Here is a 24,192-nt window from a genome sequence, read left to right as displayed (position 1 = left end):
AATGCCAAGGAAATACAAAGCCTACATGTAGTAGTTATGCAACTTGTTTTATCATGCAGAGTAAGATTCACAAAACCTGTGTTTGGAATGATAATATAGATAAATAAAGTTAACCTAAACTTTGAAGCGAAGTACTTGGGGAAATAAAATGGAAATATGGTGTTCAACCACCTGTTGAAGGAACTACGCGTACGTAATGAGGTCATGATAACTATTTCCGTCTCTCTCTCTCTCTCTCTCTCTCTCTCTCTCTCTCTCTCTCTCTCTCTCTCTCTCTCTCTCTCTCTCTCTCTCTCTCTCTCTCTCTCTCTCTCTCTCTCTCTCTCTCTCTCTCTCTCTCTCTCTCTCTCTCTCTCTCTCTCTCTCTCTCTCTCTCTCTCTCTCTCTCTCTCTCTCTCTCTCTCTCTCTCTCTCTCTCTCTCTCTCTCTCTCTCTCTCATTATAATGTATATGTAGTATATGGACCTCTATTCCATAGTTGTATATTGACCATATGAGTGACCACTTCGGTATATATTTTTGGGGGCTCATGGATCAATAATACGACTTCGCTGTTGTTTTCTATTTTGAAAAACAACATAGACCAAGTCAGGGTTTGTAACTAAACGCTTGCAAAAATAAGTACATAATAAACGTAAGCTTGATAATTATTGTGCGCAAGGAACTGGTTTGTAAATAAACTCGGTAAACACAACTTATCTGACAGGATACGTGGCAACGTCTTCGCGAATATCCGGGAGCGTTCAGTCAAACAGGAATATGCATAAATTGTTTTGATTTCTTACGGTTTTTTTATGATCACTTGAGTTTACCGTTTGTTTACAAATCACTTTTTGTATACATGTACGATAACACACTCTTTATACACATTTGTCAGTTTTTGTTATTTATTTATTTAGTGACAAAAACGGCCTTGGTTTATGTTGTTCCACACTTTATTTTTTACTGGGAGAAAAACATACTAAAAGTTGTTTCATTGATTAAATTGTTTAACTTTATACTGACTTTGATCCGTATCGCCACTTCCAATGAACAAACTGTATTAATGGTCGTGAAGGGCAATTCTGCAGGGCCACCATGACATTGTCTAATTTGTCATTTTGACAGATGGTAAGTTGAACGTGAACGTGACCGATTACAGAGGATAACTCTTTAAACAAAGGAGACGAAATGTTCAAGGACAGCTTCACCTTTTCACGTGCTCAATTTGACTGGAGACATGAGGTCCACGTGTTAATTATGATGCAAATCGCTGTCCTCCTTACAATAGAAAGTGTACATATATGACACCACCGGCCACTCCGTGGAAAGAGCGCGAGTGAAAGAAACCATTCCCAAGTTACAGAGCAGTCCCTACCGTATGAGATATCTGTTCGTTCACGGTGCCAAAGATGGACAACAAGGCTTATTCCACAGATAAAGAAAATGGCCATGTGGTAAGTAATAAGAATTTACTTAGATTAATAGATTATTTGTAACGAATCCACTTATTCTCCAAATCCCACGAGATTATAGTCTTCGTAGTGAGATCGTGGTTCTGTACCATGGTACTTGATCGAGAGTGTCTCAGATTGTTCACGAAACTCAGCAAAATTACCGTCTTAATGTAATCTAACGAAATAGACAACATAGTGGAACGTCCTGGTATGTGCAATTTGGAATCCGAATCAGTATTGTGTGGTAATTCGTACGATATGGAAATTGGTGCCATAGATGCCAAGATCTACAATGGAATGAATGACTAAATATGCCACCTAAATACGACTACTGTATAGTGACTACTGTAGAGTCCCAGGATTAATAATATTTCTGTTAATTTTTAAAGACTTTTCGTAAATGTAATTAGAGTTTCACTACAACGGAAACATATTTTAGAAAACAGTAATATACCAGTTATGGCATACACATAGCGTTCGTTATTGTAGCGAGCTATTTTTAATAGCGGCGAGACAAATATTATCTCCTAACTTAGTCAGAAATAATCCAGGACAGAAAACGCTGCATTTGCACGAATTAGCGACAACAACTTGGTTTTTTGTCGACTCCGTAAAATTGTCGATCAAACACGGGGAAACACAAAGAGTACTGAAAAGTTTGTAACCGGCAAATGAATTCCGACGCCGCACCTGGGAAAGAACGCCGCTTGGTGGTTTGACAGATACAATGCAATTTACATTTTGTAGTGAAGCTAGGGGGTTCAGGTGACAGACAGGCAATTGTATTGTAACAAAAGTTCGACAAACAGTGAAAAAGTCGATCGGTACAAAACGCAGGTACAGGTCAGGTACTGACTGAATATCTTTTTTATTCACAACCAGATCCAAAGATGTGAATCCGTCTTTGTATTTGGTGTAGGTTTCGATTGTCAGGTTATTTTTTTCTTAGCATCAGTTATCTTTGTTTTAAAAATCGGCATGCAATTAGTGTCTTTTGTTCCAGGCCTAGGAATTACATTTTTCACATAGATTTCATACTCGTTCTTGTACGTACGTACGCTTTAATATATAAGTATGCATAGTCTCGGTTACCCAGAGTCTTGCCATTGAGGGCTCCACCCGGTTCCCCCAGCATGGATGGAGCCATCAATGGCAAGAATCTGGGTAACCGTGACTGACATATACGTTACATCAAAGGTCAATTAAAATTGGTGCAATGAATCTGGTCAGGTGATTGGTACATTCTATGCTTTGTTATTGTGGATTTCTGTAAGTAGCCGCACATCTACCATTTATTTTGAATGCAACAAATAGGGTTTGATTTCTACCCTATTACACACTCTACAACACATCTAAATGCATATGCTCTGTGTGAGGAGTAATTCAAATTGTTTTGAACAGCTTGGAGTATTTATCATTGGCGATTTCAACAGAAAGTGAACATATTTGAGTATAGACATTATTGAATTAGCATTTATAAAAGAAAATGTGAAATTTGCCATGAAAACCAATATATTTCAAATAAAAACTGATGGCGGATCTTTGGATCCAAATGTGAATATGAATCAAAACAAAATATTCAGTCTAATATACCTGACCTGACCTGGCCCGTACTTGGCCCGAACCTGTGTTTTGTACCGACTGTGACAAAAGTACTGGTGTAGAATCATTATCCCGTTTTTGAAATCGAATGATTTGCTTATACATGTTCCATACAATTGAATAGAAGTAATTCTGTGCCAATGCGAAGATACCAGACCATAGAAGCGTATACGCAAAGGACTCGTCTGAACACGACGCCTTCTGCCAGAAATAATGGAGCTATTTTAATACTTCACAAGTTATATCACACGATCAATAGTATAACCATGAAGGGCTCCTCTAAATACGCACACAAACTATTACCATGGTTATGTCATGAATTTGTAATTACTGTGTTTGGGATCAGAGAGGACGTTGTTTGTACATGTCGCCAAACCCCAAGTTAGAGAAATGAATTCTCTTATTGCAGTAGCTCATGACCACGGGTGTCAAGACAATAGGTACACTAATATCATATGTCTGGAGATGTCATTCAAGATAAAGTTTAGTGTCCCTTGTTTCATTTCCACGACGCTCATAGTCGAGTCTAGCTGTTAGACCTCGGATGTCCTTCCGATACAATACGACACACGAACGAACATCGCTATCGAGGATGGAACATACGAGGGATCTAGCAAAAGTCATCTCTGCGGTTCAGGGATATAAATATCTGCCAATCAGAGAACTGCATTGGCGACAAGCACAAACAGAGGACAATGGCTAAATATGTCATGCATATTCATTTAGAGTCGGTCAGTCCCCCTGCTGTTTGTATGCAAATCACAGAGCAATAGACCAATATCTTGGGTAACCTATCACATATATTTATAGGGGTCTGTCATATGCCATTTCATTCAAATAATTACTCGTTACAATGTAATATTATTCGCTTTTTTGACTATGTTAACGCAAAACACGCTAATAAACCTAAGCGACATCAAACCACCATCACCAACATATACCAAGCGAATTCTGGACTTGATTTTTGAAGTCAAACACTTTCGAATTCATTAACGAATTCTCAGTTCAAGAGTGTGCCGCGGATAGATGAATAGATGTATAGATAGAAAAAAACGGGGGGGGGAAACGAGTACCAGCTGGATGTTAGACGAAATTAGGTGAAAGTTCAAACAGGAGAATGTGGTTGCACGAAGGAGAATAAACAAAATGATATATTGCAGCGATGTCAGTGCCCTTTCGACCACATTCTGTTGACAATTGTTATTTACATATCATATGTCTATATCGTCAATGCCTAGTCATTTTGTAAAATGGTTCAAATCTTTTGTATTTAAAGTTTATTCGAAGTTAAACTTCAAATTGACTGATTCCCTTGAACCACAGCTAGGAATTTTTCCTTGTTTATGCTTGAACCAGAGACCCGCCACCCACTGGGTTTTTCTAGTCTCGGTTACCCCTCAGACAACTATAACTTCTCTATAGTTGTCTGACGTTACCCAGACTGTCACGGCTGGGGCTCCCGGCCGGGGCTCTTCTACGAGATCACCCAGACGAGAGTCGTTTGGGGTGTCTCGTACACAGAGCCCCCAGCGGCGACAGGTTCGGTAACCGAGGCTAAGATCTTTCAGGCTAGATTAAATATAACAAATCGAAAGGTCGAAAGGTACCCACTTGGGTAGTACTAGTAAATACGAATTTTGTTAACTCAAAATAATACAATGCCAGCAACACTGAGTCACCTGCAGAATCCAAAGATCGCCACCCCGCGACAAGATTTGGAAATGCCATCAGAATATCACCCTGCGTGGATGCAAACATCGCCATCAGGCGACAAGATTGAGAAATACCATCAGTATATTAGTGCATCATACGAGTAACCCGCTGAAGTTTTCTTTCCACGAAAGTGACTTTGGTCTAAAACAAAACAGTTCGCTCAGTTAGACCCCTCCATTTAAATACAGTTTATCTCCACGATTTGTAGTACAATAGACAATCGAGGAATGCCCCTCTTTGCTATTAAACACAGGAAACCAAAATATACAGACGTTTGAAATCAAGTTTTACATAACTTGTCAAATGATTGTATTCATATATTCTTGTTCACTATATCATCCATTCATTCATTCATACGTACGTTCGTTCGTTCGTTCATTCATTCATTCATTCATTCATTCATTCATTCATTCATTCATTCATTTATTCATTCATTCATTCATTCATTCATTTATTCATTCATTCATTTATTCATTCATTCATTCATTCATTCATTCATTCATTCATTCATTCATTCATTCATTCATTCATTCATTCATTCACTTACTATTCTGTTGTCGACGTTTACAGACCCATGTGTCAATTGGTGTAGGCACCAATGATGATGACGTTCACGTCGACGGTTCCAAAGGAAATTCTTCCTATCCTCCACCTGCCTACGACTCTAATGATTCTAAGCTTGAAAACGGAGTATCGGGAGGTTCGCCAGCTTACACAACAGATGAGAAAAATGAAGACAAAGAAATTGATGATCCATGGGCACTTCCCAATGTTAAACCAACTGGTAAACCATGGAAAGGTGAATATACAATTAAATTGTAGGATTCAACCGAACGTCTGTACACTACTGTTATTATTACTATTACATCATCAAAAATATCATTTTCTTTCTTATGGTTTTCTTCTAGAGCTCTCATGTCCTGAGAAGTGTTGGAGAGTAATAAGGGATGGCATTATCAAAATGGCATTGTTACTGGGTTTACTTTATCTCTTTATCTGTTCCTTGGATTTCCTCAGTTCTGCTTTCCGTCTTCTTGGCGGCAAGGCAGCCGGTGAAGCCATCGGAAGCAGTGTTGTGGCAACCAATCCTATCTGTGGATTAATGGTCGGTGTCTTAGCAACGGTCTTGGTTCAAAGTTCTAGTACATCCACATCTGTTGTTGTTTCCATGGTAGCATCGGGAAGTAAGTAATCTACCTAATGTACCACCAACACAAGCATACATGCAAACACCACATAATTTGAAGGAAAAAAGACATGTGTTGTCATGTTTAAAACTAGCAAATGCAACAAGATGCTGCCCCAATTGGTCATTAAGTCATCGATGGTGGGCCAATCGGTGTAATCGTTTGGAGGGGGGGGGGGCGTGCTCACATTTACAGCTTGATATGCTTTTAGGGGAGAGATAAACAATAGTGAAATGAAAAACCCTTGATTATTGAAGATGCTCTAACTTGAGCCAAACATAGGACCTCAGTTGAGGACTGCCACTTTACATTTAATATTCACCCTATCATATATGTGTTTACAACGAGTGGCATAATCTCTCTAAAGACAGAACTGTGAACTGGCAAATGCCAATGTTATAATACTCAAATACTGGTCTGTGCTCCAAAGGTTGCCGAACAAAAGCCAGATTAATGCCCTTGGCCTCGGTTTGCTTTCTTTTAAAATATTGGTGCAATGCGACGCCCTATCAAAAAGAAAGTCTGACAGTCTAGCACCTAGACTATATGACATTGTGCACTCTCTGTACTGTTCTTTTCTGTTTAAGATGACTGCGGTTCTGGGACTAATTTTCCAACAAAATTAAAATCTCTTCACATGAAAGCTTTCTAAATACCAAAAGAACAGGGGAGACTCGTCATCTTGTTTTACTTGTAAAGGAAATCCAAAATCTTTTATTTTGCCCGTAGAGTTAACACAGTGTTTGGCGGCCATGTTGGATTCCAAAATGGCCTTACTTGGATTTGAAATATTGCAAAAGATTGTACGATATTTCCCATTTAGACTCTAAACGAGACATATATTTGTATCTATTATGTTTCAGTCTTGGAAGTACGTCCAGCTATCCCGATAGTCATGGGGGCCAATATTGGTACATCGGTCACAAATACCATCGTGTCCCTCTTCCAAGCCAGTGACAGAAACGAGTTTCGACGTGCATTTGCTGGCGCTACCGTTCATGATATGTTCAACTGGCTGTCTGTTTTTGTTCTTCTCCCTCTGGAATTAGTGTCAGGATATTTGTACCTTTTAACTGACGCTATCGTGAAAAGTCTACACTTGCAAACAAATGAGGGCGCCAGTGTTGAGTTACTGAAGGTCATTACCAAACCATTCACAGAACTGGTCATCCAGGTAAACCATTTGCAACAAATTTTTCATTCATATTAATGTATGGATGTACAGTAACAAATTATGCATTCATATTAGAATTGCGCATGTGCAGTAAGAAATCATGTATTCATATTAGAATGCACGGGGGCAGTACCAAATGCATGTGGGCAGTACCAAGTTTGCATTCATATTGAAATGCGCATGTGTAGTGGTGTAATTCACATGCAAATTTAAAGCTGCAACTGGAATCGAACGTGTTTTTTTTAAAAATGTGTTGTAAGGTACAAAATTCAAAGTCACCTTTGCTGCATTCAAACAGTTTGATTTCCAATATCTAGTTCAGAGGTTTGCAAGACTGAGATTTTTTGAAAATACAAAGTGACATCATATGTTCCACCAATAGCATGCATGCATGTTTTGACGTCATCGTTCTTTATGTATTGTACAGGTTGACAAAAAAGTCATCACAAAGGTAGCAGAAGGGAAGGCAGATGCTCTGAAAACAAGTTTAATGAAGCAATGGTGTGTAAAGGATAAAGTTGATGTGTATACGATGCAGAATGTGACCGAGTTACAAAACAGTACTGACGGAAGTGGATTCATCAACGTTACCACTCTACGAAACATCTCAGAAGAAGTAACAGTTAACATTGACAAATGTAAGTGTGAACTTCTTTTGCTTTTTTCCAGCATCGACATCACGAGGTTGTTTCCCCATTTCTAGTGCAAAGGAGCCAGTTTCAATATTCACTTGATGACGTCAGAGGTGGATACGATACCTGATAAAGTGCATATATATATATATATATATATATATATATATATATATATATATATATATATATATATATATATATATATATATATATATATATATATATATATATATATATATATATCTTCTTTATTACCTACTTATTAAATTTACATTTGTAAATAAAATAAATAATACATTTTTGAGGTAGGTAAAAGGAGACCAGAAAATAGCTACTTGCTAATCAAGTCTGTCTCCTTAGACACTGTAAATAACATTTATAATAAATACATGACAAAATATAACCATTATCAATCGGAATATATACCCAAACTCTCAAAATCTCAATTATTTTTCCACATGGTTCATGACTTGTGATGTAATTTATTTTACAAAATTCAAGATTGTTTCTCATTCAGCTGGATATTACTCACAATCCAAGTTTTTTATCATTACTCATCTGCAATTCGCAAGAACAAGGCACGGGCTAGTAGCTAAGATTGGTGGTCCCATATAAAAGTAGGCCCCTTATCTTCGTCTTCAACTCCAAATAACAAGACCTCGTCTTAGGTTAGTCGTATTTTTAACTTCACAGAATCATAGACGTTGAAGATAAGATCTTTCTACAATGTCTATGGCTGAATGAAGAAAAATATTGGGGAATAATATCAAATGTGTTAGCTAATATTTGTCTGTTTTCTCTTTCCATAGGCTACTATCTGTTTTTCGATTTGAAATACAAGTACAATATGAAGGACTCTATCATTGGTATAATCGTGTTGATATCCTCCCTTGCTATTCTCTGTATTTGTCTGGTGCTGATAGTCAAGATCCTCCACTCCTTGCTGAAAGGACAAATTGCTGTCATTACCAAAAAGGTCATCAACTCCAATTTCCCAGGACGCCTTGCGTGGCTGACCGGATACGTCGCCATCTTGGTTGGCGCAGGACTAACCATATTGGTGCAGAGTAGCTCTATTTTTACGTCCGCAATGACACCACTTGTTGGCATTGGTGTTGTATCAGTTGATCGTATGTACCCTTTTACGTTAGGAGCAAACATTGGCACAACCGTTACCGCTATTCTGGCGGCCCTAGCAAGTTCTGGCGGTAAATTAGCGCTAGCATTGCAAATTGCATTATGCCACTTCTTTTTTAACATCAGTGGTATTGTAATTTGGTACCCAATACCCCAGTTGCGTAAAGTCCCAATAGCAATGGCCAAGATAAATGGCAACACCACTGCTAAGTATCGCTGGTTTGCTATACTTTATCTTATAGTCATATTCTTGATCTTGCCTGCTGCTATCTTTGGTTTGTCGTTGGCGGGTTGGGTTGTTCTTGCGGCTGTTGGCATACCCTTCTTAGTCTTTCTTACGGTTGTCATTGTGATCAACGTTTTGCAACGCAAACGACCAGGGGCATTGCCACGCAAATTGAGAAACTGGAATTTCCTTCCCCTAGCTCTGCATTCCCTTGAACCCTTAGATAGAGTATTAACAGCCATGGTCCGATGGAAGATATGCAAAAATTGCTGTTCACAATGTAAACCACTTAGTGATGAAAGGGTAGTTGTTGAAGCAAACGGGACAGACTTAAATACCGACAGCCATATTATGAAAGATGAGAAAAACAATCTTAATGGCATTACAGAAAATACACAGTTGTAGGTGAATATGAAAAATATTTACTTGTAGGGCTACTGGTTCTTAATAATGTGCATATTCAAACTGCATTTCAATACAAGTCACAACTAGTTCTGACTATGTTTACATCTTTATAACACAAACCATTGCTAGCCATGCCAAAGTACATTTTATCCAATTAACCCAGCCATATTTTTGGGATAAAATTTGTTTTTGTCTCCCTTTTTACTCAGTTTTTGCTATTAACATTTCCAAAGTTGAAATACCTGCTGAAATAAAGACATGGGTTTTGCACATGCGCACCTGGTGATTGTTATACTTTATTTTTTTAACATTCCTGGTGTCACCATGCTGATGATACTGAACTCAGATGTTAAGTCTTCCAAATCAATAGCTTGTCGCAGGCGATAATATTGATACAATTATTTCGTTTTCCTGGTGTACTAACTCATAGACTCGTAGAGCTCATGCTTATCACCGGGTCAAAGGTCAGAGGTTAATATTGACTGACCACTTTCCATACTCCCTTTGCGAATTCCAGTTTCTATTTCCATTAGTGACTGTGACGTTTACCTGTAACTGTCAGAAATGTCTGTTGCAATTGCAATCAAATATATTTATTGAATATTTCGGTGATTTTGCAACTAAATTTTGGCGGGAGAAAATTGTAATGCTGTAGAAGCTGTAGTAATCCTTTCTTTTGCCGATCTAGTCTTGTTTGTTTTTTTAATTTATCGTTGTCTAATGGATTTAGTCAAAGACAGGCACAACGTTGTCTGTAGTTTATGCAGTTTCGAAAATGTATTCATTATTCTCAAGAATAAGTATATATCCAAATATTTCTACTCCAGAGTTAGTGTTTTTGGACAATCCTTAGCTTCTTGGTCCTTTAAGATGTTTAATGGGTCGATAAACCTGTTATATTTGAGTTCAGGTAGATCGCCTTTTTTAATCAAGAAACTATCAAAAATTTTCGTCTGCGTGTTTTATGCTGGACTCCCTAGGTTAGCAGTTAATATCACTTTGGTAGTGTTGTGAGAACTCGAATATAGTAATGATGTATATTATAGTGATGTAAATGTTATATTTTGTGCCCTACTTGTAACAAGATAACGCTATCCACTTCTGTTCTGACATGTACCCAGGCTATTATGGCCTAGAATGATTGTATATAATTTATATTGTAAAATATTTCGTTGCTGCTTATGCCAAATTTTATTATTTAAAAATACAATTGTTTGTTATAGAAGAGTGAATGCATATCAATCCATATTATTTTGTACACATTTTTTAAAAATCGTGAGTACCAAGCATTTTTCCCGCCAAATTTCCCCGCCATTTTTATACAGCATGCAGCATTTTTAAGTAAATCTTTGGAATGTCTTATGTCTTTTCGATTGGAATCGTAGAAACAGTTCTGTCATGCCTTTGTCTAAAATATTTTGTTTGAAGCCAAGACAACTTTAGAAAGTCAGATTAAGGGGTTCACTAATTTGCAATGAAGCAGGTGATATAAAATTATGCATCCTCAAAAATAACAAGCGTCCTAGCGGTCGAAATAGCTCCGCTGCTTTTTATTTTTGTTTTGAGAAGCTCAAATGTCGTTATAGTTGAACAATGTCTATTAGCCGCTTAACTAAGCTACAATTAAGAATAACCATTGTCTGAATGTTTATTCACTTGCCCACTCAACATTGTCTGAATGTTTATTCACTTGCCCACTCAACAATGTTGCGGAGAATATGTATATATCCAAATATTTCTACTCCAAAGTTAAAGTGTTTTTGGACAATCCTTAGCTTCTTGGTCCTTTAAGATGTTGAATGGGTCGATAAACCTGTTATATTTGAGTTCAGGTAGATCGCCTTGTTTAATCAAGAGACAATCAAAAATTTTCGTCTGTGTGTTTTATGCTGGACTCCCTAGGTTAGCAGTTAATATCACTTTGCTATTTGGCATAATTGTATGCTTGGTTGTTCTGGCAAATAACAATGTCAAGTCTGGTAACCAAGTCTATAAAACCGGGAATAAAATATGTGAATGTTTCGAAGTTAGCATAGGCTAAATAGCCAAGAATTGAACACGTACTGGTTCGTTCTCTTCTGTTCTCCAAAACCTTCAATTTATATATCTCACGATTCTATTTGAATCAACCTCGAATTCACGATACAATGCAATATTAAGTACACGTACCGACATGTGAAAGTGTTCGAACGATAACAGCAGTTGTTAGGGGCGAAGTCAATATATAGAAAAAAAATGAATTGCTTAAGTAGGTCTCAGCTCCCTGCACCCCCACTCCTTCTAAATTATTAATTTGTCATGATTTATAATTGTTTCAGACTACTACGAATACGATTAACTTCAAGTCAATGCGTAGTACTATTAATACAAGGTGTGTATGTAGTGGGGAAAAACTCTTCTGTTGAAACTTCAACTTTTGTTGTAAAAAGTTGACAACAGAAGTATCAACAGTTCAACCCCCCACCATACATACATACATACATACATACATACATACATACATACATACATACATACATACATACATACATACATACACGTACGCACGCACACTTTAAGGTCTAGAAAAAATTGTTTGTTAGGTTACCCGACCCCACCTAGTTTTTCACTGCCGACCCTAAACTTTTATTCACATATTCGAAAATTGTGAAGTCTCGCCAGAAACTGTGTATGCGGAACCTGACATCAACTTAAAAAGACAATATAAAACTGTTCTTGCAGTCTGTAATGGCTGTATATCTGTTGGGAAGAAATAAACAACACAGAGACCATGTGGAAAACAATGGAAAACCTGAAGTAGACACACACATGGAAAAAAAATTCTCGCTAGTACCCCACCTATTCTAAAATTGAGCGTAATCGGAACTCACAATTATTTTATTAGCCTAAAGCAGTTAATTTTTTTTTAAATTCAACTTTGAACTATTGTCTTCGCCCCTCATTTTAATACGAGTACAAAACGTCCGTATATACATTTATGTACATCTATGTAGGTAAATTCTACAAGACATACTATTTACTAGCACCTGCTATTTATCAATTATAAAAGTGACCTTTAACCTCTAAAAGAGAAATTACAAATTATCAAACAACATCCACACCCTGTATCCATGTTTATCATTTTGGTGTTTGTTAAATCAAAGTGCAAGTCGTTTTCTGATTGATCAGCTATGAATGTTCATTTTTTTTTAATTTCAACATTTCCGTAATATTTTATTTTTATTTTGTAGTGCGATATATTATTTTGTGTAATGGTTCATTGTTGATCAGTTACTGGGAATAAAGTTTTCAGTGTTTTCATCACTTTTTAAGACTGCTTTGTTGAAGAAATTTCCTGGTACTCGTAGTCTCTCAATACGCCACGTCACACACACACACACACACACACACACACACACACACACACACACACACACAGTAATTAACGTTAGCGTTGTGCATGTGGACGACAACCCCTGCCATAGACTGTAAGATACGATATTTGTGCCATGCTATCAGCCAGGACTCGCAGTTCAAGAAGCCAAATAGGGCTGAGAAAAACGACGTATCTCACGGTCTACTACTGCCAGTGTCATATACTTAGTAGATCATGCGATATATATATATATTGGTGTACAACAGGAGCTTATAATTTTCAATAGTCCATTTTACCCCCAGTAAATTATGACGTCAATGTAAATACTTGTACTAGTAAGTCACATTCAAGACTGTGCTAATGATCGGGACTTGGCATCTCCCCTTATCCATCCATTGTATAGGAAGGGTGAGAGCATATACACGCCCATTGTATAATAACCGTGATGTCTTGTGACCTGTGGGAAACACGTGACCTGGCTTCGCTTGTAAGAATGTTGTGTAGCATGATTGCAAGTGTTAAAGACACACCAGTCGAGTCCCACCTGTAGGAGTCGAGCGCCTGAAGTAGACCAGACACCTATGTGCGCATGGGCGGGTCTTACACCTTATATTACTCGATATACATATACTTTCGGAATGTGTTTATTTTTAGTTCAGACAACCATGGATCTATAGGCTAATGAGTGTATTGATCCAACCAAATAGTGATAGTTTTGTCTGCGCCTCTAGTGAACAGGGTTTATGATTTTAACTCTGATGGGAACCTAGTATGTAAGGTACGCCGTGACGGGGCGCCCTCAAACATCGGCCAACCCCTAACAGAGAAGGCCGGTGAGGGCGAAACGTCACGACGTATCTTACAGTCGAGTCTAATGGGAACCGAGAGTACTAGATACACAACATTGCACTGAAACACACTGAATAGCTGTCGATACTCTGAGTTGGTCGGTGTATTTATAGCCCTGCTTACAGGCGGTGCACAAGTCTATATTGCTGACTTGACCGTGATGTAGGAGGGACAATTGTCAGAATCGAGTCCCGGATTACTCTGTATGCAAACAGGACTAGTGTATTTATAGAGAGACTGTGAGTGGACAATGCGATAGGAACCGAACAGAGTACGTAATAACTTTAGTCGGTCAACCAGAGTCCCGAACCTGGGGTCTGAACCAGCTGGCGAATGCATCGTTTGACCCCCTTTACGTACATCACTGAAAACTCAGACCACTAACGAATAAAAATTATTTAGTGTGGTGTCGTTTCCCCCAAAAAAGTCAATGTATGTACTAATATATCATTATATTGTATAGAATGGGGGGGGGGGGGGGGTAATGTACTGGGGTCAAATATCTTTTTATGGACAGATACCGTATTGTTCAGAGTCAATACTTTCACTTTGACTAACAATTGTATAACAGGAAAGACAATGTGAACAAGTTTGTCATTAACATATCTGTGGCCCTGGTGCATAATGAGCGAAGTGAGCGGAGTAGCTACTCTGCAGTGAGGCGACACCCACCACTGAACCGTTGCGGGCTTTCCAGTTATCCAAGCGGCTTTCACGCTACGATAAACTAGCCGTTGAGCAAACATGGAAAACGTCAATCGACCACTTCGAGATAACAAGAGAAAAAAGGTAGGGGTGCTTTATTATTCAGTTTCATTATACACTTTTCCATCTATTGCGAGTGATTGAAGGAACTATACCGGGTGTGTTACAGAATGCCTGTCACCTGATACATCGCATTATACAAAGGGCACACGCAAGCTTTACGTTTGGAAATCGGTCATATGTGATTTGTTAGATCTGACGTCAAAGATACCCGTCAATTATTTCGTTTTATTTACTTTCACGAGTTCATGGGTGCATGCACAGAAAGGATAATTTGACACCATTTTAAATGTATCTATGTCAGGAGGTTGCAGGAACCGGCATGAGGCTATCATGTGGACACTTTCTCACATCACGTGAATGTACATCTGCCGGCGGTACTAGGTGAAATCGTGATGTCGCTGTAAACAATCAAGACTCGACAATATTAACACTATTATGACCACAGGCACTCGAATAAATGTGTATGATTTAAAAAAAATAATATGTATGTGTCTTATTTATATACAATACATTTTTTTCTACACATTGATTCGAGTACCTGTGATTATGACGATTTAACTACAGGCTGTATATACAAAATGTTACGTTATTTCTGAAATATCTATTGTTGATCTTGATGGAACGTGGTACTTTCCCAGTTTTTATGGACTTCTGGCTTGACCGGTGCACGTCGCGTCGTGTACTTTTAACTGTGGTCTGTGTTTTGAGCTTGTCCCTGAAGAAGGTCTCTCGTATCGTGTGAAATGACCGGAACGTCGGTGTGACGTTTTAATATGTAAAGAAATTCGGTGCTTGTTTACTTTCATACCTACAAAGGTTTAATACCTGGCAACTTAAAAGTTATGGATATTTTAGAGACCTTTAGACCACAGTCTACTTACACTACAATATAATTAATATTTTTTACAGTTAGTACATTCCATTCAATACACGCCATTCAGGTTTCGAACTAATCCTTTTTTTGCAGACGGCACGGTGTACGCGTTTCACAGGACGAAGAAGGGAGGGGACTAGTTTCGAACCACATGTTGACTTCCACTTATTTGCATGAGTTTGGCCACAGTCGAAGTATGGTTAAGCCACGTTAAATTATGGGATAGATAGTTTGTAAATCCTTGCTCGAAGACAAAGCAACCTTTTTACCCAGTATGGGAATGAATTCCAATATGCATTTAACTTAGTATAATAGTAATGTGTCGGTTCGATTGTGAGAGCCGTTTGTCACCCTGCCGCCGTGCCCTTTGACTGGTCAGTTCGACCAAGGGCATGAGGCAACAATTCTGGTGTCTATCAACAATTGAATAACATGAATAAAGACAATATCAAAAAGTTCCGTCAAGTTTATAATTACTTCATTATCTTGAATCAATAATTAATATCTAATTAAAATACATCGAAAACACAGAAAAATACAGTAACTTGAAACGCGCTGAAATACAAATAGAATACGGCGGACTGGGACGTAACATGCGTAATGCATGTCTGGTCTAACGTCAGTCAAGTCGATCGCCATATAAGGAATTAGTCATGAATATTAAGTAGTACGTTCTACTCTTCATTTTAACCAATCAGCGTCACAGAAAGTTTGGGTCATAGGTTATGCAAATAGGCGCGCTTACTTTTGTTTTTCTTATCGTCTGCTGAACCAGAGCAAAACCACAACAAAGTTTTAATCACGATGCCGAAAGTCATCATCAGAAACGTAATTGCTGTGGGAATGCACCATTATTCGGGGGAACTAACGCCAGGGAGAGGATACAACATCATCCATGAACTGAATAACGTGCATGATCCGAATGCTTGCGGTATCGTCGAGAATGGAATGGAACAACATCAAAAAGTACTCGGCCATTTGAAGAGAGACGCTGCTCAGTTACTAGCAAAAGTGATTGATGCACGTCTAGCTTCAAATGGACGGTATTATTTGAAGCCAAAGGGCCGTTGTTTCTTCCATTCTCGGCGGTATGGTAAAGTTCAGATGTGTACGGCCGGCTTCATGGTGAAGACAGAGGACGTCACTCGGGCAAAGGACATAGTCCTGAACCAGAGTTTTCCTGTCTTGTTCCCCTAGACACCAAACCAAATCAAAACGGCCCTTTTCAGGGCCACACATCCTCCAAAAAGAGAACTACCGTAATCAATGCGTGATGTATGTGTGTGTGTGTGTGTGTGTGTGTGTGTGTGTGTGTATGTGTAGAAATGTGAATTACATGGTTTCATGGTGTTATGAAAGCTGTTCTGTGCACTTTCACAAAATGTTAACTTAGTGTAGAGTTCGAAGTTTGAATTTTGATTTGAATACATCACAGGTAGGTAAACTACACAGATTACCGTCACCAGTGTGCTATTGAGTAAACGCTGATTAGGATACAACACATATGTTTATAGTATTACGTTATCGTTGTGACATACAGAGACTATACTGTAGCTAGTTCGTGTTTGCTGATGTCGTTGGTTTTGGCGTGGAGGGGGGGGGGGGCAATCATCACTTGTTTGACAGATCATTACGTACATGTTTGTGACTTCAGGCAAACCTTGGTCACGTGATGTATTTCTATGATTCAATGGTTGGTTATGTGTGTAAAATTAAGGTGGGTGTGTTAATGATGATTTCTAATTTAACAAGAGATATGCTTTGGTCTTTCAACTTACAGCTGTTTCTAAAACAAATCCGAAGCACTACTTGGCAATATACTTAATTTGCAAAACATGTCATTGTACTTTTGATACCCCTATTATGTTGATTGATATAACTTTTGTCACAGACTACTTTATTTCTCACTTGTTTGGTGTGATGGGATCATCATCACTTTTCTAACATGATATCAAAAAGACAAACAATAAATTGTCTTTTTTGATGTCACTTGCACAATATATTACTCGTGTCACTTATTTCATTAATTCAATATTTTATCTCTTATCTGAGAAAACGAGAAATACTAGCAAGGACACTGTAATTGATGTCTTAATTTCTTTTTACACATACTCCTTGTTTGTAGTGTTAAGACCTTCAACTGTTTATATACACAGTTGTCACAATTAACTACTGGTTTGTCATTATTTACTATTTTGGGGAATGGAGTTTGGGCTAAATAGGTATTGATGGGTAGATGGTTGAGTGGTAAGGGATGGTTAGATGGACAATTGGGCGTTATTTCTAGTCAAACTTGCAATCAAATTATGTCTAAGCAAGCATGTATCTATAAGGGAATGAAAATGATAGACGATGAATTATGATATACAATGAATTTTATTTTCAAATAAAACTTCTGAATTGAAACATTTACAAGTATTACATATAATACATACATACATACATACATACATACATACATACATACATACGTACATACAATACATAGTATGAACATGTATGTAAGCCTTCAGTAGGAGTGCTGTAAGGTACTACCAGAATCAGTTGGATATATAAAAACTCCAAAAATGTGTGAAACAAGCTACAGATAAAAAACAACTGACTCCTTACTGAATATGCTATCTACTCGACCAATTACTTGAATAGATGTATTGTGTGCATGCATGCATGTGTGTGTGTATGTGTGTGTGTGTGTGTGTGTGTGTGTGTATGTGTGTTTTATAAAAAACACATGTATGCATCATTACCATTAATAACTGGACAATTTCAATTTGAAATTTTACATGAAATGTCAATTTGCCCTCATGCTTATTTGTTGTCTACAAATATAAAATGGACAGAAAATGTTAAAAACAATCCAATTATTTTAATAATGGTATTTCAGACCTACACCAACAACAAAATTATTCAACACAGTGTCATGTGTTAATTTGTACTACAGTGACATTTGTCTTGTTTTGACTTTGGTATATTTGTATAAAGATGTAGAGAGCAACTTGACAGTTCATTATTTCTATGAATTAATTACTCCAAATCAGCCATGTTTAGATTTATGATTCGTATATGAAAGGTGGAACCCCAAACACCATACCTGAAAAAGACAATGCAAAAATGTTATTGCTGAGATAAACAGTGAAACTAACATCTAGCATTAAATATTATAGAAACCAACTCTAATGTAATCTAAATTTAATTTTTCTACTTTAATCTTTTAAACTATCAGAGTCTATACATATATATTTGAAATCATGAAAAGATACACTTCACATTGTAGCATCAAAATAGTTACATTTTCACTGGATAATTTTAATCTTCACTTTAACAAATATTTGTCTCACTTGTCATCCTCAGAAATACCATCTACATTACCATCACTTTCCCCCACTTCATTAATTATTGCATCCTGGATTTCTGTGACAGGTTTTAACCATGTTGATTTAACAACCCTACTTTTACTCAGTCTAGTTACTTTACTATCCCACTCTATTCTTCTTTCTGGAGACATCACTGACAAGTAGGATTGCATTTCACACTTTAATTGTGCCACAGATTTAGATTCTAGTTTGTTATATTTTGCCCTTTCTTCTTTAGTAACAAAAATTACAGGGACGTGTTCTCTTCTCTGAGGGAACTTAGAGGCCCATAGATACTGAGTGACAAATCTCATTCTTCTCATACCTGCCTCGCTATTAAAATCTAGCAAACCAATGTCAAGATCCTCCCCATGAATATTGGTAATTGTTCTACCTGGGTTAGGTGTAAGATATGCCTTGGACCTTAACACCACTTTGAAGTTAACAAGATCGTTTTCATATGGAGGAAGATTGCGATCAAATGAATTGTCAACTCTCATTCCTAGTGCCATCAATGTGGTGTTACGGAGACATACAAGACTGTGATGGTTGCGAATGACCCTTTCCCACTTAGTATAGTCAGGAGTCCCCACTATCCATGATTTGATTGATTTATTATATTCTTCAAGGACAAAGTCCAAACCCTGGTGTTTATTTGGCTTTCCAGATCTAGAAACAGATTCATATTGTTCTAATACCTCCCTTAGGGCCTCTGGCCAACACAATCTATCATACTCATCCCATGACTCTATTTCCTGGTATTTTGGGTGACAACGTCCAAACCAAACTGGAGAAAATAATTGTCTCCCTGCTCTGAAAAGTTTAGTATCATTGTTTCGGACCCCCTTCCTGAACAAATGAATTCCAAGGCAATGTTGCAGCATTGTTGTCCAAACAAACTGTATCGTTTCATCACTACTTTTGTTTCTTATCCATTCCAAAAGTCATAAGGTGATGGAACTTGAGACTCACACGTATATGGCCAAAGTAACTCTTGATAGATAGCTTCATGGAATTTACAGAAATTATCAAAACTTTGATGGTGGTCCCCACATCTCTTAAAGAAAAGCTGAGCCTTCTCAGTCACAAAACCCTGTGTCTTCCCAAACTCTGAATAGATAATTTCCCAATACATTTCTGCAAAAGATCTTATCATATTCATTTCTTCATGACCTGGACCAGTGCGAAGAACCACCCAATCAAACTCATCCCCATACTTATGAATAGCTTATTCTTATGATGTGCTGGAGTAAGCCATCACATCTTACAATGGTCCATTCCCTCTTTCCTTTACCGTTGCAGTATTTATGAATCCCTGCATGTTTCCCTATTGCCCTAAGAATTATTACAATAGCTTCCAGAGAAGATGGGTTTACAAACATAGGGTCTACAAGACTAATATTGGCCTTCCTAACTTGGTTAAGTACATTTTCAGTGTCTGGGGATTTTCCTTCATATTTCATTACTACCCGTTGGGTACCTCCCTCATTAGTCACTGTGTGGCCAGTATACTCATGAAATAAAATTGTATTATCATCACAAGTGCTTTTTGTCCTGTATGTCTTTGTATCCACACCTTTTTTACTCTTTCTTTTCAAACCAAAGTTACCACAATTTACACATTTAATTCTATTTTCAACCTTTGGATGGCTGTGATTACATACACTACAGATGTCAGTGGCATTACTTAATTACACAATTTACACATTTAATTCTATTTTAACTGATTCACTATTCCCTATTAAACCAATCCCACTTTCTGTCTGTTTAGCTGTTATTGCATTTATAAATGCGACAACAACAGGATTTCTAGAATTTATGTGACTGACTAAATTGACATCTATTAGATTATCTAAGCTCCTTCTATCTTTATCCCTGGTCAGTTTTGTTGTTTCTTCATAGGCATTCTTATTTTCTATGAAACCTATTTGTTTGACTGCTTCAATCCTCTGTTTTTGTGTTTCATACATATTGTCTAATTTCTTTTGTAATTCATCCTTGTCATCTTCTAGTTTATTTTTATCTTCTAACAGGTCCTTATTTTCATTTCTAAGAGAAGTCACTTCTTCACTTAACTCATCTACATCCTGTATTAGGGACTTTACCTGATCTTTCAGCTCACTAATTAGTTGCTGGTATTCGCCTACAACATCAAGGTTGTACATGTTAGCATATTCTGGTATCTGAAATAAGTGTAAAATACAAAACTGTTAAATCTCTAGAAGTTGCATACTTTCATTTCATTTAATGACTCTTAGTTACTATGTCACAACTACCTACATGGCAGACATGAATGGAACATACAATATAGCTTGGTATCATTGCCTGTAGTACTGTGTACACCAAAATGTATGATGTTATTGAATCGGTCTACTGACTATGTGCTACATGTTACATGTGTTACAGGTTACATGTTCAAGTGATGGAAAATTGGTATATTCATGTCATTTTTATGTCATGTAATCGCTTTCATATCAGTGTATCTTTCGCTCATGTATACATTGGAACTAATTACATAAACCAGTCCTTCAAGATTATACATGTATGTATGTATGTATGTATGTATGTATGTATGTATGTATGTAATGAAAAATGAGGAGAGACAAGTGAGACATATAGGGATGTAGGAGTCGAACCCACATCCCCTGAATACGAACAAGCGTGATCCTGCCAACTGAGCTTACTCGTTAAAATAAAATATGCAATGTACAGCAGTAACTGTGACTTGCCTTTGTTTCAGGACAAAGTGTACCACCTCTTGCTGCTTCAGAAATACGACAGTTGTATCTGCAACACCATTATACTTAAAAAAAAAAAATTCATTGAATTTGTTAATATCATGATGTTACAAATACATGCATATTATATCAGCCATCCATAATAATGAAGTACACAATGTACATCGTCAATCATAAATGCAGTACTTAAAAACACTACATAGATTTCATTTATTCAATTTTACAATTATAAGAACAACATATAATACTGTTGTGAACATGTTCAGCAAATGTGTACTGTATCATGTAAATTTCGTATAATTTTAAAATTTTTACCATTGCCAATAAAGTAACATATTAAATAATATGCAACACAAATAGCATCTTACCTTTGTGTGACTATCAATTGGAGTTACCGTAGCTATAGCTTGGTTTTGGAGTGTTGTACGAGTAATATGACCTGGGATAGATGAACATCCTTTGCTTGGACACTAAATAAATCATACAGCAAAAATCAACCCATGAATTAGGAATTTAGTGAGAATCAAGAAATATATATGCACTCTATGGATAATTGGATACTGGAAGTATGGGATTAGTGAAATTAACAATTACTGCTAGTTGGGTATTAGTATTTTAAAACAAAAGTACTAGTAACTCATTTCAAATCTAAATATTCGTTTTGGGGTGTTATGCACTCCCACACACATGTACATAGTCATTGTTATTCAAAAGTCTACTGAAAAATCAAGGATGGATCATTTTCTATTAGAGTATAATGTTTTTTCTACATGTTGCTGTATCTGTGTTGATATAACTGTATACATGGATTGTGTATACAAGTGTATTAGCAGATCTTATTTTATCAACATTTCACTGTTTATAATTAAAACACTAATATATCGTTTGGTACATATTCTTAGATAATACAAACTGATAAGTATACATACTTATATCAACAGACCAGTTACATCACTCATACTGTGAAAACATCTCTGAGAAGATGTACAGAAATGTACAGACCATGTAACTGCATTTGTACATGAAATTTTTCAAACAGATCACAATAGTCATAATTGCTAGCTGTCACATGTCTATTAGTACAGCTATGAAATCTTACCAGATTTATAGACCCTATATAACATCACTTTTTTCACATACCCTGTTTTAGGAGGTGCAGGAGGTCTGTTACAGGCATGTCCTGTAATCTACATGTGGATTTCTAGCTGTTTATATAATGTAAACGGCCTGACCTTACTTAGCCAATTATATCATGACTAACCTGTGACTGTGTAATATCATGAATATAGTCGATGTCTATACATGTAGCTGGAGATTCTTCATGGGTCTCCTTTCGTTTGCGATCAGCCTGTGAAGAAAGCAATTCCAAATATCACACAAATGAAATACACAAAATAGTACATACCACTCGTAGGTGTGTCACCCCGCGTCTCCAATTATTAAACGAGTCGTCAAACAACTACAAATGTAGTGATCATCAATAAAGTTTTTACACTTGCTAACTATACACTGACTGTCAACATAAGTCTATAGAACTATAATACATATTTGATTTACTGTTACACGAGCAAATCATCATTACAAAAAAAGCTCCTACGAATATAGAAGTAAACTTAGTTTGCTCAGCTGCATCGAAACTCGTCCTGCTTGCAGACTTGAAAGTCGAGATTCAATGCTGACATTGTCCCTTTCGTTCTCAGCTCCGTGTTTAGAGACATTGAATTTGTTAGTCCTGCAACCGGAATAAGTCGGGACTCAATTCTGACAGTGTCTGTAATGTTTCTTGTCAGTGTTCACAATTATTACAAGCAGGACTACATTTGTTATTTGTCAGAGTTGTGTCCCGTCCACGGTCGTCAAACAGGACTGCTCCGGATCCCGCACGAGACGAGGCTCGGTCAGTACAAAGAAAATTTCTGACTACATGTATGTTACAACACAGAGACAGACTGCAAATTGCAAGTGGGATCCAGATATCAACTGTATCAACATATTATCAGTTCACAACAAAGGCTATGTCGTTCAGCAACTTGGAAGCACAAGGTCATCGGTCAAACGTGAGAGGTCATTATATACATCGCCCTCAGAGTTATAAAAAACAACCTCTTTTGTACATACCTGAACTTTCCGCTCCGCAACATTATTGAAGTGCTGCGTAAATTCCCGTCGCATTGCAGCCATACGAAGGCAGTTGGTGCAGATACTAGCTGTCCTGTGAACTCCAAGTCTAGCGAAGGCATTGCGAAAGTCCTTCCGTACATATTTCGCTATTTCAACCCCGGTTTTCTCACGCTCAGAACCTCTATTCCACCTTTCATGGAACGGGTTTTTACATTTCTTCTGTGGGCCATGGCCAACAAACACAACGATCACAATAATGCTAATTAAAAATAAAAAGGCTAAAATAATTGCTGCAAGGCTTGACAAAGATTGATGCGTTTGCATTGTTGAACCTTATCTTTAAAAGTGTCGTCTGCTATTGTAAGCTCGAGCTCAGTGACTATCATTTCATCGATCGGGAGCGTTAACTGTCAATCATTTGTCAATTGACCAATAAGATGTAGGAGAATATTTTGTGTACATTTTGTAATTTTCTCTCAATATTTGTAATTTCTACAATTGTTTTTGTATGGTAATGTCAATAATCACGTTATTTACATGCTTCATAGAACACTGAATATTATTTTACAGCTGTGATTGGTTAAATTAAAGACATCTCCCTAGGAACGATTCGATCATA

At 37.2% G+C, this 24,192-nt stretch overlaps 2 protein-coding genes across 2 annotated transcripts; one reads left to right on the top strand and one right to left on the bottom strand.

Annotated features, from left to right (window-relative positions):
- The first annotated feature begins 1,302 nt into the window (after positions 1-1,302).
- Positions 1,303-10,601, top strand: LOC144450494 (sodium-dependent phosphate transport protein 2B-like). The gene is made up of 6 exons (XM_078141127.1): positions 1,303-1,436; positions 5,322-5,550; positions 5,660-5,935; positions 6,802-7,112; positions 7,540-7,750; positions 8,557-10,601. Exons 1-6 carry the CDS (start codon positions 1,392-1,394, stop codon positions 9,513-9,515), a joined length of 2,031 nt encoding a protein of 676 aa, XP_077997253.1. The 5' UTR covers positions 1,303-1,391; the 3' UTR covers positions 9,516-10,601.
- Positions 10,602-18,057: 7,456 nt separating this feature from the next.
- Positions 18,058-23,645, bottom strand: LOC144450873 (uncharacterized). The gene is made up of 6 exons (XM_078141615.1): positions 23,571-23,645; positions 22,714-22,800; positions 21,821-21,922; positions 21,444-21,517; positions 20,820-20,897; positions 18,058-18,452 (listed from the first exon to the last, which is right to left on the bottom strand). The coding sequence occupies exons 1-5, from the start codon at positions 23,631-23,633 to the stop codon at positions 20,858-20,860; spliced, it is 366 nt and encodes a 121-aa protein (XP_077997741.1). The 5' UTR covers positions 23,634-23,645; the 3' UTR covers positions 18,058-18,452; positions 20,820-20,857.
- Positions 23,646-24,192: the final 547 nt, after the last annotated feature.

Source organism: Glandiceps talaboti, chromosome 20 (assembly GCF_964340395.1).
Source record: "Glandiceps talaboti chromosome 20, keGlaTala1.1, whole genome shotgun sequence".
In the NCBI taxonomy this organism is placed as follows: Eukaryota; Metazoa; Hemichordata; class Enteropneusta; family Spengelidae; genus Glandiceps; species Glandiceps talaboti.
Note: the sequence above shows the minus strand (reverse complement) of the source record. Positions and strands in the feature narration are given on the sequence as shown.